This window comes from Merops nubicus, unplaced genomic scaffold (assembly GCF_000691845.1).
Source record: "Merops nubicus isolate BGI_N331 unplaced genomic scaffold, ASM69184v1 scaffold1363, whole genome shotgun sequence".
In the NCBI taxonomy this organism is placed as follows: Eukaryota; Metazoa; Chordata; class Aves; order Coraciiformes; family Meropidae; genus Merops; species Merops nubicus.
In genome coordinates, this window is record NW_008599335.1 from 1 (window position 1) to 14,387 (window position 14,387).

Sequence of the window (14,387 nt, forward strand, 5' to 3'; positions counted from 1 at the left end):
ATTCATATCCCTCATCATTTTTGGCCATGGCAGGTGACACTACAGAAGCACTCTGCCCTCAGAAGGCCAGACGTTTCCATTCATTGGATGAGCTTTGAATGTGGCCCCACCAGGAGCTGGAATTGCAGCAGAGAACCTCTGGCAGCCTCATCCAGCCTCAAATGTTCCTCCCTCAGCCCCCTCCAAGTAATTCCAATAGCTCCTCAAGGACTTCCCCTCAGAGGTCTCGGGGTGTCCCCAGGCCAGCTCTGTCCAGGTGAAGGGGAGCAGGACAAAAGTGCAGTGAGTGGAGCTGCTGGGGTGCAGCCTGAAGCCCTTGAGAAGAGCAGCAGCTCTCCCCTGCGTCTTCCCATCTGCCTCCCGTTCACCAGCTCCACTCGCATTCAAGTCACCAGAGCAGAGAGCCAAGGGAGCATCAGCAGATCCTGTACCAGGCTGTGGACACCACACTCCTCAACTTACCTCACAATTTGGTTATTTAGCTTTAAAAACAAACCCATTAAAACAGTGGAGGAACAAAGGACAGACTTCCCCATTTCCAGGACTCCTGTTGCTTAGCTGCATCACAGGGGTTCATCCAGGCACGAGGGGTGTACGCAGGGAAGTACGACTGAGTGTGCAAGAGGAATGGCAGAGGGACATGGACACGAGCATGGTTCTCATAAAGGATCCTGAAGCAACTACTTATGGAAGTGGCTCCCCCCTTACTACTACTTGCCATGTACTTCCTACTGTGCAGAGAGCACATGGCTTTGCTGTATGCTAGAGTCCAGAGCTACTTCAGATGAGGAAGCCAGCAGAAGGTGACCAGGTGAACGTCCTCGTTGGCACAGACCAACACTGGAAGTGGTTTCACCATTCACTGCCTGCTGCCACCCTCTGAAGGGAGGTGAGGAACACCAACCACGCTCAAACCGAGCTGAAAACCAGAGAGGGAGTTCAGTCTGGGTGCTAAGCCACGAGACATGAAAAGCATGGTGAGGCTTGCAGGAGTTTAAGGGTGCATATAAGGCCCACGGAGGTACAAGCAGCTGGGCTCCACAGGCCTCCAAATGAGGGTCACACTCAGCACTTACACTGTTCTCACAATGGCAGACTGCCAACAGAAAGGGAAGACACCTGGAGTTCTTCACATAGAGTTGGTGCTGCCCCAACAGGCTTTTTGCTAGACACGTATCTATCTGCAGCACCAAGAGCTGTTCCAGCTGTCTGCAGAAGGTGTGTGAGCACGCAGGAGATCTGAAACCTCTCAGCTGAAAGCACCAAGAGGGAAAGTGGAAAGCTGTGTTAAAAACATAATTCAAATAATGAGGAAGAGAAAGACAATGCAAGGAGCAATGGCCAGGTACCTTTTCCACAGTGTGACACCACCACAATGCCAGGAGGCTGCCTGGACTCCAGTGAAGCACACACAAGACCACTGAGAGGCACACGAAGTATCTGGCACTTGGTTATTCCAGGCACCACACACCAATATCTCCCATATTCTGCACAGGGAGAAGTGGCTTGTTGGCTTGCAATTTACTGGTTTGGTTACATTCGATATGATTAACAACCACAATTCTGGGCTAAAATTGAAATGAGTAAACATTTTTGTCAGGATTTCACCCAATTTCTTATTTATGTGGGCAGTAAGCTTTTATGATGTCCTCACCTAGTCACATTTCTCTGGTTTTAAACGTCTGGATTTTGTAAATCTGTTCCTGGCAAACACAAAGGTGTCATGGGAACCATAACTGCTTTACAAAGCCATCTACTTTTAGATACTGCACTGAGCTGAGATGAAGGAAACTACAGTTTTTAGAACATCCAGTTGATGATTCACAACATCTAAATAATGTTCCTGATTCATCCTTTATGAAACAGCCCAATTCAGCCTGGCACTGCCTGACCCTTCTCAGAAACTATTAACTCTCATGTTAAAACCACTCAAGGGGTTTTTGCGGCACAACTCCAGATTTAGATAGATTCTCACCACTTTAAAAAAAAATCTAAATGCTTCCAGTTTTTGCTCTTTCCAGATGAAAAGTCTCCGAGGAAACAGGTCACACTAATTCATGCCTGAAATTCAAGATGTAGACACAAATATTAAGTACAAAACTAATGAAATAAAAAAATTAATTGAATGTCCCAAACAGATGCAAATCTGAACAACTTCAGCTGAGGCTGAAACAGAACTGGAAATGCATTTTGAGTCAATCTCCTGCTTTCATGTACAAGTTTTGTTGTGAAGTTTATAGACCAAAGAGTGATTTGGGGAAAGGAGCCAGTGGGTGACTACCACAAGGAAAAAGCCAGCAGTGCTCACCTCTCAAATCAAATATGCAAGAAAACTCGTTTCTCCAAACTTAGTGGTGAAATATTAAGCTTACATTAATTTAGGGAGATCCAATCTACGCTGGCAGCAACTTGTGTAAACTCTGCTGCTGTTTGTCTTTTAAAAACCTGCAGAATTAGACATGAATGGCAGAAGCTCGCTGCAAATGACAACAGCTGCCAGCTACTGACATGCTGAAGTATCCAAAGCACACAAGGTCAGGAGAGGTAAGGGACAATCTGGTTTGGTGAACACAACTATGACTGTAAGGGACTCGCTTTATGTCTTACAAGTCTTTAATAAAAAAGTGTTAAATGAAATATCTATAAATTAATTTTTAAAAATCCCAGAAAGTACCATTCCCCCTACAGCATCATAAGGAAAGACATTTGCAGGCGGAATTACATTTAACCATGTTCCAGTTACACTCCCAAGGTGTCTATGGTCTATTTTTATAATATTCCTAGAAGGGATTCCACACAAACCCCAAGTCTGACGTCTCACTTGCAAAATAGCACAAGGCCTTTTCTGGAGATCCAGTCATCTATTCACACCAGAAAGGGGTCATTTTCACTCCCCAGATCTAAGTACTGCAGCAAACCACACGTGTGCCTCACCTTACACCAGAACGAATGTTATTCCAAACCCATCAGCTTCCAAATGTTTCTTTATTGTTTTTTCACAGCTCAAAAAAGGTGATTCACAGAGCCCTTGTCTTTCCACATGCCTTCAGCTCCCCTTTCAAAGCACAAAACCCCAAACGTCTTCCTGCACAAGTACTCAGCCAGCTTTCCCCTCTCTGGCTGCGACCTGCTGTTCCTGCAGTAGTTGTTCTTCCTTCTTCTTGTGGAGCTTCAGAAGATACTCATCAGGCTCCACTCCTGCCTCCTGTAACTCTGCCATGGCCTTCTCCAAGCGGTGCAGTGTCCGGGCACTCTGCACTTTTCGGGCAGTGATGTACAGTGTAAACTCCTTGAAGCCCATCAGTTTACAGGTATCCACCTCACAGATGTTTTTTACATCTTTGGTTTTGTCCACCTGGGGGAAGAAAACTAAACCTGACATTTTTTCCAGATGTTCAATATTTACTTGGAATTCAGTCAGCTGGTGATTGAAGCCTATGGGATGGTTTGGCACCACGAAAGCCCCCAGGACCAAGGGCTCTGCAGAGGTCCTGCTCCGTCTGGCCAGGATCACCTTGTAGAGGTGGGATGGCACAGCTACCTCATCCTTCCCGATCACCTGCCAAAAGGAAAGTGCTGTTACAGACACAGATTGTACCAGCTGAGGGAGGAAAAAAAACAAGCTGTGAGACTACTCCTCCTGCCTCTAAAAAGGAGCCACAGCACGTAACCACACATCAAAATCCTGTGCAATGTTACCAGACCAGATGCGGAGGCAGAAAGCACCATTCCAGTGCAGCCCCTCACACAGCTGGTCAGGAATGAGCTAGTTATTTGATGGCTGAATCTCTCAGAGAGGAAAACCAGTGAAAAGAACACTTCACTGTACAATTCTTTGGCCACTGTTGGTAGGAGACTTTCCCAGATGGTTCTCTGCTTTCCTCCTATAACATCACTGACTTTATACTATACTGTTAAGAATGATGCAGACAAAAGGTCAAAAGATTAGTCAGTGATTTCCTAAATATTTGTAAAGGTCTGCGACAAGGAGCTCTGGTAGAAGAACAAACTCAGTATAAACCTCCCAAGCAGATGCAACTTCAGTTATGGCTCCAAGTGAACAGGAACCAAATTTGGAAACAGGGAGTCAGCCAAGCCCCCAGCTCCCTAATCCTGGTGCAGATCTGTAAGTGTAGCAGCCCTGAAGGGGTGGTAGAGCTCCTTCCTCATCCTGCATCACGTTGTTAATGCTTGGAAAGCTCTTTTCAGTAGCAGTGACTCTATACTAAGGTCCTGACCTGATAGTTCCAAATCATGTGGGTTTTAATATGCATTTCAAATAAAGTCTAACTTACCTTCTCTCAGGATTTTTTTATCCCTATTACCCATACACAGGCTGTACTTAGGAGCTATGTTACCTAAATAAGCATTTTTTTGTGGGAACCTGGATACAAAGAGGTACATCCAGTGACGCAGTATCTTGCAAGAGAAATCTATTCAAAGAAAATGCACCTATTTCTTCCAGAAACTCACTATGAGTCAACATTTGAGCTTGTACATGTTGGATTCCCTGCTGTGTCACTGAGATCAGGATCCAGGAATTTAAATGAAGCACCAGGAGGGGGAATCAAGACTGAATACCTGTGAAATCTCTTAAAAGCTCACTCACATATGTATACAGTAGACACCCCACACTGTCAGGAATAAGTCCCAGGGAATACAATAAATGTAATCTCTCCAGTATTCAAAAAGTGATGCTAGTGCATGCTTTGTATTAGGCTTTTTTTTCCTTTTTTCAGTGTTGCTGGGCTGGACCTGCCATGTTAACAAAACATTAACAGGCTAACACATGGAAAGTCTGAGTTTGCATAGTCCTTCTGTATAACTGCCCTTCTAAAATGGGTAGAAGAAATAGGTGCAGACACCTTTACAAAAACTACAAAGGCATTTTGTTTTACACATAAAATCCAGTAATTTGGTACTATTTCCACTGTTTGCAATACCTGCAAAAGCAAAGGCTCATTGCTTTGATTTTTGACAGCTTTTGTTAGATATGGTTACAATACAATTTCAGAGAAAGCAGGTACTTATTTCACTGCCATAACTAAGCACATTAATTGAAAGTCTTTGAGAAGCTAATCCAGCATATCAGTTCAGACACGCTCTGTCCACTCTCATACCCAGCACAACTCAATCACACCAGGAGCTCCCTGGGTGAGCTTTAACCTGAGAGCACTCAGCACGTCTGCAAAACAAAATACATTTTATAAACCAAACTTTGCCTGTGGCTACTAAACCAAGGTTCACATCACTCTGTTCCAGCAGCTGACTCATTTCAGTTATTAATTCTTTCAGTCCTTCAAGTGCATCTTCTACCTCCGTTGTCAGTGTCTTAAATGACTGGTCTTTAAGTCTTACTGGTTAGACCAAAACTAGAGAATGTGCCTTTAGGAGAAAGTGAAACCTCTTGACAAAGGTTTGACAAAGAACATTATTTCACATTTTTTAAAATAATGTAGTAGTAACATTGCTCCTGTCTCTGGCAAACACGTGCTCTGTCACAGAATATCTTTGTCCCCTTCCCTAAACTAGCCTATTTAATTAGAAGTTTCAACTCTTTTACTCTTTTTTCTTTTTTTTTCCAAAAATGATCTTGCTTATGCCACCAACCATCTCCCAGATAAGGTTCTGCCTAGATACCCAACAGTCATTGAAACTGGTAAGCAATAAATAAATGCCTTATGCCAAATCTTCTTTCCCTTTCAATGACAACTGATGTCTCGATAGGGAAATTAGAGCTGCTGAGTGTCAAAGCATTTAGCATTCAGCGTGGGCTGAACCAGCCTAACAGCTCTGCAGGATCAATGGCATAAAGAAGCAGAACTGACTGATGCACAGGTAATGCTAAGATATACCAAAAAAAGGTGAGTTTGCCTTGAGTGAGCGAGCAGAGGGAACAGGGGACTGAGGCTGAGCATGGAGTGGGTAGATGGAAAGGCTGAGGAATGAATAGAGCTGCACACAGAACAGTTAGGTATGAAATGGAAATGCTGAATGCCTGAAGTGGGTGTTAATGGAAAACAAACCTTGTGTTTATGTAATATTATGCAAATATATATATTCTATGCAAAATAATGCACATTTATGCATAGTATATGCAACTAGGAAGGAAGGAAAAAAGGAAAGAGAAGACTCATTCTAGATGAAGGAAAAGCTGGTCTTTTGAGAAATGGAGTTCTAAACACAACTCAACTCTACCCAGGCAATGGCCATACATGTAATTTATGCACCACTTCGGCTGCACTAAGCTCTCTTTCAAGGATTTAAATAAATTCTTAGTGCACAGGCTTTATACTAGTCCTCTGAATAGCAGCAAACTGCTTCTGCAATTACTTCACCGAGTTCTAATACTGTTAAAGTGACTAAAATAAACTTCTGCCTGCCAAAGGGCCAGAGTCTGCAAGTGTCCTTTCCTTACACAAAAGGGGGCATAAAGGTTCTACCCCCAGCTCATTCTGCCAGAGGAGAACACCATCAAGGAGGGTGCTTGATTTCTCTGACAGAGTAGATATGCATGACAAAGAATATGTGTGTTTTTTTCTGCAGTTTAACACTCATGTGACCAGGCACAGGATGGATCACCAGTAACTGGCACAGCCAGTGTGAGCCAATCATTTCTGTTAAAGCTGGAAGTGCAGGTCTGGAGCATGCTGTAACACTTCCATCATTATCCTCTGTAACAGAAGAAAATTTGCTTTTTTATGGGAGCAGACACAGTAGCTGCAGATGAATGTTTCCACAGAGTTGCCCACACACAGAGCTCAACAGCCAGAGAAAGAAGAGTGATCCTGTAGAAGCAAAGTTTGTAACAGAAGCTGCAGGTAGGCAAAACAAACTCAACAATTCACTTCCTATTGCCACCTAGAGGATTTTCCTACCTAACTGCAGCAGCCTGAATCACTGCTCTGCTCTGCTCCACCCCACTCATCTCAACGCGTGCCTACCAGAGGCAGAGAGCATATGCTCCTATTGTAACAGAAGAGAAAATAGGTTCAGATTATCCATGCACAGATGTTGACTTTGATTTGTGCTCATCTATCCACAGGCAGCAGATGATCCCTCAGCAATCAATGCCTGAAACAGCTATCTGTCCCAGCTGGAGAAGAGCAACAGTTTTTAATAGTATCTGTGATTAAAAAATCAAAAACAAAACCAAAAATACCATGCTGGTAACAGGCCACCAAGTAAATTTTTGTGTAATCCTTTGGTAGTCTATTGCTATTGCTATAAAATTTTGCTATTCCTATAAAATTTTGCTTAGTCTTTCAAATTTTTAACAGCCTCATAACAGCAAATTTTAAAAAAAAAAAAAGCAGCACTCAAGCTAAAAGCCTTCTTTTTATAGCATTAAACATATTCCTTTCCCATGATCGTTTGGGAAACCAATGTGAAATTTCAGATACTATTTCTCTTTGCTGTCTGTATCAGTTCAACATAGAAATGTTTGCTCTAACTTTCTGCAGCTGCTTATTCCTTTTACATTTACTTTGCTCTTGTTTTCTTTGGTGATCTGATGCCAGCTGAAGCCCTAGAACTGATGTGGTCCAATATTCCAACATTATGATAATGTCATTTTCATCATGGTGTTTATTGGGTTTTATTGTTATTAACATTTTACTGACATTCCACAAGTGTGTAGAAATTTATAATAGTCCTCAATGCCCAGCTGAACACAGACAGCTGGCATGAGGAATGGCCATCAAAATGTGTGCAATTCCTGACATTTAGAGATGTTTACATACTGCCAAAACAACAAACGTGTTGGTAAGCAGTTATACAAACTTTCACAGAGTTCACAGGGACAGATAAAGACAGTAGGAACATGATTTTCTTAAAATAGAGAGAACTCTGTGAGCTTTGATAAGTTCAGCCTCATAGCTAAGTCACCGGATGGGGATTTGTCTTAAGCTTGGATTTCCTCATGATTCTGGCCAAATCATGAAACTGTTCTTGGTTGTAGTTTTTAAAACTGGTGGGAAGGACAAATCTGACAGTATCTGTGGAGTGCTTAAGTATCACAATAAAAAAGGAAAACATATTAGCAAATGACTTCTAGGGGAAGTTTAAGCACATGGCATTAACTAATGTCACCTTCGTGGTGGCAGTCAGATAAATACGTTGCAAAGCAGTCCCTAAAAATGACAGTTTGGTGTTTATGAGAAATAAAACTCCATTCTTACACACACAGGAGAGAAGGAATACATAAGGTGTAACAGCAGAATACCTGAGATTATATTAGAAGAAAACAGAGTGCTATGAGAAATCTTAAACCACAGACAAATGTTATAACATATTTTCATTTTCTACTGGACTTGTTACAGCTTTCCATAGTGGTAAGAAAATTATCTTCTTCTGAAAGGGCAGGAGTAATTTTCAGAAGGGCCTCATGAATTTAGAAGTAGTATTTTGCCACCTAGTGGCTAGAAAATGAAAATCAACCGTGAGGAGACGGAGCAGAAGGGACCAGCCTCTCATCAGCGAGAGCCAGCTCTGGATTGGCAATTATCTGAGACTCTCTTAGAGCCTGGTAAACAGAAATCACATCCAATCATGCTTTAACTGCCAGCACACACTGAAGAGTCCTTACATCAGAGGGTATCATCATCAAATACATTAAAATGATAGCTCCAGAAATTCCCCCTACACTCCAGTAATCGCTGCTTCACTCTGTGTAATAACCAGAGCTTAGAACTAAGCCACACAGCAAACCAGAGCTGACTCAAAACAAGCAGACACACAATTCTTTATGTGACAGTACTCCCATCCGCATCTGCTGGTAGCAAAATTAACATTTCTGTCACATTTTACAGATAAAAATCATAGTAAAAATCAGCCAAGCACTCCAAAACACAAATGTATGTACTTCAAGAAAAGTTAATTTGTTATGCCTAATCTGATTTCTACTGCCAAATCATTTGGCAAGCCTTAAACAGAAGGATTGTACCTAAATACATAGTTATGGCATTAAAAGACACAGACCTCAATCCCTTTTTCTTTTTTTTTAAATAAGGAGGGTGTGTATATGCATTATGATACTGTATTTACATGATGACTGACTTCTACTTCCACAGAAACCATTTAGGTTACTTAACACTGAATCCACTGCAGTCCCCACCACCACTCTTTCTGTCTGAGAAGAACCTTTGGGAAGGGTACAGTGCTAAATAAATGCAGCCCCATAAATGTATCCTGCACCTTTGGTGTCTATTCTCCCATCTTAACCCAGTGTCTATTATCTTCATTTGTACATCATGTCTAAATCTAGGGCTGCTAGAGCTCCAGTTGTTTACACCAACTGATCTAAGAGCTAGCCCTTTGCACCTAAGTTTTATGGGACATGTATGATGGAAATAGATCCATTAGTTGCTTGTGTAGCCTTAAGCCTCTTTGGATCAGCCAAAAACAGTCACAGTCCCTAGTTTTATTTCCTCCTTTAAGAAAGATTCTTTCCTGTATATTATCTTGGCTAGGAGAAAATCTCTATTACTTCTGAAAGTTGAGAAGGGCAAAACCATAAAGTACCTTCTTCTATTTGAGAGGTGCAGTTTGTTTCCCAGGGACTTATTTGCCACAGAACTAGATGGCAAGTAAGTGTATCTGCTGGTGCAGTTACTGTGCAGCTCTGGCCCAGCAGAGTCATTCCATTTTGAACTTTAAACAGCAGACATGATACCAGTATATCACTAAAAAGGACATAAAAATGTATTCCTAACAGAAGAAGCAAAATATTATCTGAACTGTACTTTTGTTCACCAACCACAGCCAATTCCTCTTAAATTAGTATCTACTACAATAGCACTGGGAATAAGAAAGGTGGAGCAGCGAGCACAGTACAGTAGAATTGTTGCAGAATTTGTATTTCAAACTCCAAATCTGCTGACAGAGGAAAATGCCTAAAGTGACAGTCACTGGGGAACAGTAATGTATAAAACAAGACAACGTCATTTTGATTTGATCTGGACAAAGATGAAAAACCTGCATCTGCCTCTCCAATAACACAGAACAGATTCTTCCTGTTGGCATTCTGTTCTACATATATTCTCAAAATATGTTTTTCAGATACCAAGCACAGTCATCAATCTAGTCTTTGCAATAAAAGCCTCTGCTGGAGACAGATGAAATGACAGAACATATCTGAGGATACAGCAAGTTCAGCCAATAGATAGAACAACGCTGGCATCTAAGGAGTTCAAGGTTAATTCCCTTTCTGGAATTAAGCAGCAAATGGTACCAGAGTCCAAGCAGGAACTGGGAACAACGCCACGACCGATGCTCTGTTTTTCCTCTATAGTGATCTAAAAATAACCTTTTTGGATGTCTGATGAGAAAAACACCAGCCTGTAAAGCCATGGATATGTGTTTCACCACTCCTTTAGCCAGAACCAAGGAAGCTAAGATTGAAGAGAGGATCTGAAACAAATCAGTGCAGACACATTCACTTTAGTACTTGTGTCTTTTTTGCAGTTTTAGCCTCAGAGGAGAAGAAAAACGTTAGAAAGGAGCTCAGCCTTAACAGTCATGTCGCCAGATTACAGGTTGTGAGTTTCAGCACTACTGTGTGTACATACAGCACCTCTCCTTAAACAGCACAGAGAAAGGCAAAGGACACCCTCTCCCATCAGCTGCATCAGCCCAAAGGCTGAGGACTAAAAGCCTTTCATTTCTAAGTCACTTGTTTGAGCCTAGCAGAGCCCACACAGACAGCTGGGAGGAACCTTCCCCTTCTCACTCAGCTGCCAGCTCTTCAGTTTTTGGCTTCAGGGCAGAACCCCAGACTACCAAAACCAACAGTAATGACTGCAATTATATCCAAGGTATCTGTTTGAAAAGAATTTCTCTTCAGTGCTTTGACAGGTTGTGTTCCCTTCTCTCAGTGTGTGTGTTAATGTAAGAAGGGAAAAAAAAAAACCTGCAACAGAAAACCAACACACCCCTCTACTCCACTCTGGAGTCTGTCCCCCCTAAGGACAACTTCCACGGCAAGCACAAGAACTTATGCCATAGAGATTCCAAAATAACAAAACAATTATCCACCTGGATTTATTTACACTTAGGAATGTAGACAAAGAGGACCCAAATAAAATAATTTAACACTTAAACCAAACCAAAACCAACCCCAAATCAACCTTTTACTTTTCCCACCTGCAGACAGCGTTATCTGTCCTTAAACCAGTTCACAGAATGAATCTCACCATAGGAAGCCATGTCAAGGATTTATGAACACGGCCAAATGGTGAAAGGAGAACATGAATACCATCACCCCACCATTGTCAATCTCACACTGAACTTCACTTCATAGTTATATTAAGACCAAAACTGATAAAACATTCACAAAAGACCAGAGTTGTCATCAAACCCAGAGATGATGAAGACATCTTGGCACCAGGCAAGAAGAGGATGACACGATACTCAGAGCAGTGTGGACATTTTGTGCCACTATTATTCCATCACCACATCCTGGTATTGAGTTATTTGGAATACAGACAGCAAGATGCAGTGCCTGCTCTTATTTTTACCTGTGGAATACTAAAATTTACATTTCAAAACCAAAGTGGAGAGCCACAATCATTTTTCAAAAAAGGTAATCTTTCTCTTCTAAGCAAACACTTCAGAGAAAAACTAGAAAATGATGACTAAGATTAAAGTGAAGCAGTTGATAGATGATTCAACTGCTTCCTGGAAAATCATTTCCAGTGATAAAATGTTCAAGTTAGCCCAAGATTTTTAATTCTTTCCCATGTAAGACAAATACATATTTTTAGGGGAAAAAAAAACCAAACCAAACCAAAACACAAATGTCCTGACAGCAACAAGGAGGCAAATTCCAGCAAACTATGTGCAAGCCTGGAGAACTTCCACAGTTCTGCAGGGCAGTTAAGCCAACTGCTGCAGGGGAACATCCCCCCTCTGCTCCCAGCTATGTGCTTTTGGACTTGGTCATGCTGTCACTAGTAAGTGCTGGACTCCCCTGTGTGCTGCTCTATCTTTCTACAGCAGTAGAAAAAAAGCCCAGTAAGCAAATAAAGAGTCTTGTAGGGATGGTTTTCTATTGCACTGGGTGATGACTGGGTGACATAAGGGGTGGTTTTAAAAAAAGTAAAAGCAAACAGGAAAAATTACATTCTACCACAACAGAGTTGCAAGTTCAATCAAACAGAAATCAGCTGTGTATTTGTACCCAAGAAATAGTGCCTAAATCTTACTGCTGAACAAGGCAGTGTTGAAAGCTGAACGTCTCTTTTGTGTCTCTCACATCCCACTGAAACAGGGTCTTGTCATAGCAAGCTCATTCACTGTTCCTCAGAGAACTAGTTGGGTTGCTGAATCACTCATGAGATGAAGGTGCAGTTGATCCAAGTATTTATTTTCAAGGAAAAGTGGTGTTTTCAAGAGGCACAAAATATAGCATTTATTATTTGCATCATGCTAGCATTCAGTCAGGAACTGAAAACAGCAATAATGTCTCATTACAGCAGGGGCAGAAGGTGATACTCCCTCCCTTGAATACCTTACTATGCTCAGATCCTACAGATGTCTAAACACATGCTTACAAAGAGTAAGCCAGGATAAGCAATGATAAATTCACCTTCTCAACTTGGTAGCCTGTCCTATCCACCTGTCAGGGACGGTTACTAGAGGCTATTTGTGATCAATCCTAAATCTTCAGAGGACTTTAAGCATGCAATAAAATTGGGGGACCAAAAGAAGGGGGAGCATCAGTACCATGGACGAGTGATCACACTGTGTTCACCTAAAACCTACTGAACTTGAACAAAGTCTGGCAACTGACTTGCTCAGAATCTCAGCTGCAAGGCCTCATGTAAACGATGCGTATGGGCTATCAGCAAACTGCTCCTGACATTAATGGAGCACAGGCACCCCAAGATCCACTGCAGCTTTGAGAAACCCACACTACCTCTGTACTGCAGTTTCTAAAATACATCAATAAATGATTGAATAGATGCCTACACATCAGCAAAACCTGCTAACTCTATGCTTAAATACTGCCATCTGTTACAGAAGTCAGAAAATGGTTTTACTGCAGACTGTGAACAGACATCCAATAGATACCTCTCTGCAAATAAAATATTTAAAGATTATACTTCTTCATGTGTAGGCAAGAGGTAACATTTCTCATGAACTCGTCCCAGCTAGTACTGGACATTTCATACATTTTGCAAGTACTAGGATCTTCACCTTTATCAAGCTACAGCATCAATCCTAAATAAATCAAGTATGGCCACCGAGCTGTTAACCCAGGAGCGTGTATACATACCTGGTAAGTAACACTCTTCTTCCCATCATCACTTGTTTGAGGCAAGGTCAGAGGTCCAGAAACTACCCAAACATCCTCAAATCTCTCAGTCAATTCCCGACAATACATTTCCATTCTGGAACATATTTGTCAGATAGGGTAAAGTCAGCTGGAAAACTTCACATTAATCTTTGAAACACACTGCGAAGGGCAAGATGAACTGCTGACAGTCTGGGAGGACTTTTCCAAACCCATGTGAGTGGCCTGCAAGCCAAGGAAGGTAAAATGCAGGCCCAAGTCATACTTCCCACATGTCCCACACTCACTTACCTACACACGTGTACATGTTATTGCACACACCTGAAAATGGTTTCTGCAGCCTTACCAACCTGTCCTGACAATCTGAGTTCTCCACCTACTCCTACACTTGGCAGTAGGAAGATGCTGTTGATGGTCACTCAGGATTAGTAAAATACTTGCTTTAAACAGCAGGTTGGGGCATTCTTACTTCCAAAGGTTTCATCACATGAGTGGACTTTTATGTTCTTCCCCAAGCAATCAACATCCCACAACAGAAAGCTCTCTCCAGAGCTCCAAGTACTTAGAAAAGTTTCTACATGCCATTCCCACCAACTCTTTATATTTTGTGTTGTTTTATATAAAACTGTTTAAAGTAAAACAGTAGCTCCAGAAATAGTAACATCATTTTTGGCTTTTTAAACTAATTGATTCAGTTTATAGCATAAAATATATCTCCAAATAAGGAGTATTTTCCTGGATCATGCCTATCTTACATAAACCAAAAGATGACAGCTCATTTTTGACCTAACACCCCAAATGTTATAGAAATCCCATACAGTGAGTGTCTGTTAGTCCTCTAGAGAAGATAAGAGTTGCACTTTACTCACACAGACAAACACAGCAGCACATGTGAAATGAGTCCAGCTAATCTGGCTGCCTCTGAAAGGGGGAGATTTCACCCCCTTCTCTGTTTAATCTCTGCTCCTCACACTTCTCTCCTGGGTCACCTTCAGCACTCTTCATCTATCAATAACCCTGAACAAAACCAGTCTTTATTTTTTGTGCTGAGTTAGTGAGTTAAATCAGCTCACACAAACCAGAATTAGCAGGA

General features: G+C 41.7%; 1 protein-coding gene across 1 annotated transcript in view; it reads right to left on the minus strand.

The window, feature by feature from the left end:
• Positions 1-2,969: 2,969 nt before the first annotated feature.
• The window catches only part of EXOG (endo/exonuclease (5'-3'), endonuclease G-like), a gene marked incomplete at its 5' end in the record, with an annotated part of 18,686 nt that continues 7,268 nt past the window's right edge, over positions 2,970-14,387 (minus strand). The window contains 2 exons of the mRNA XM_008937317.1: positions 2,970-3,559; positions 13,277-13,391. Of these exons, the coding sequence (XP_008935565.1) occupies positions 3,098-3,559; positions 13,277-13,391 (577 nt within the window). The remainder of the gene's footprint in view (positions 3,560-13,276; positions 13,392-14,387) is intronic.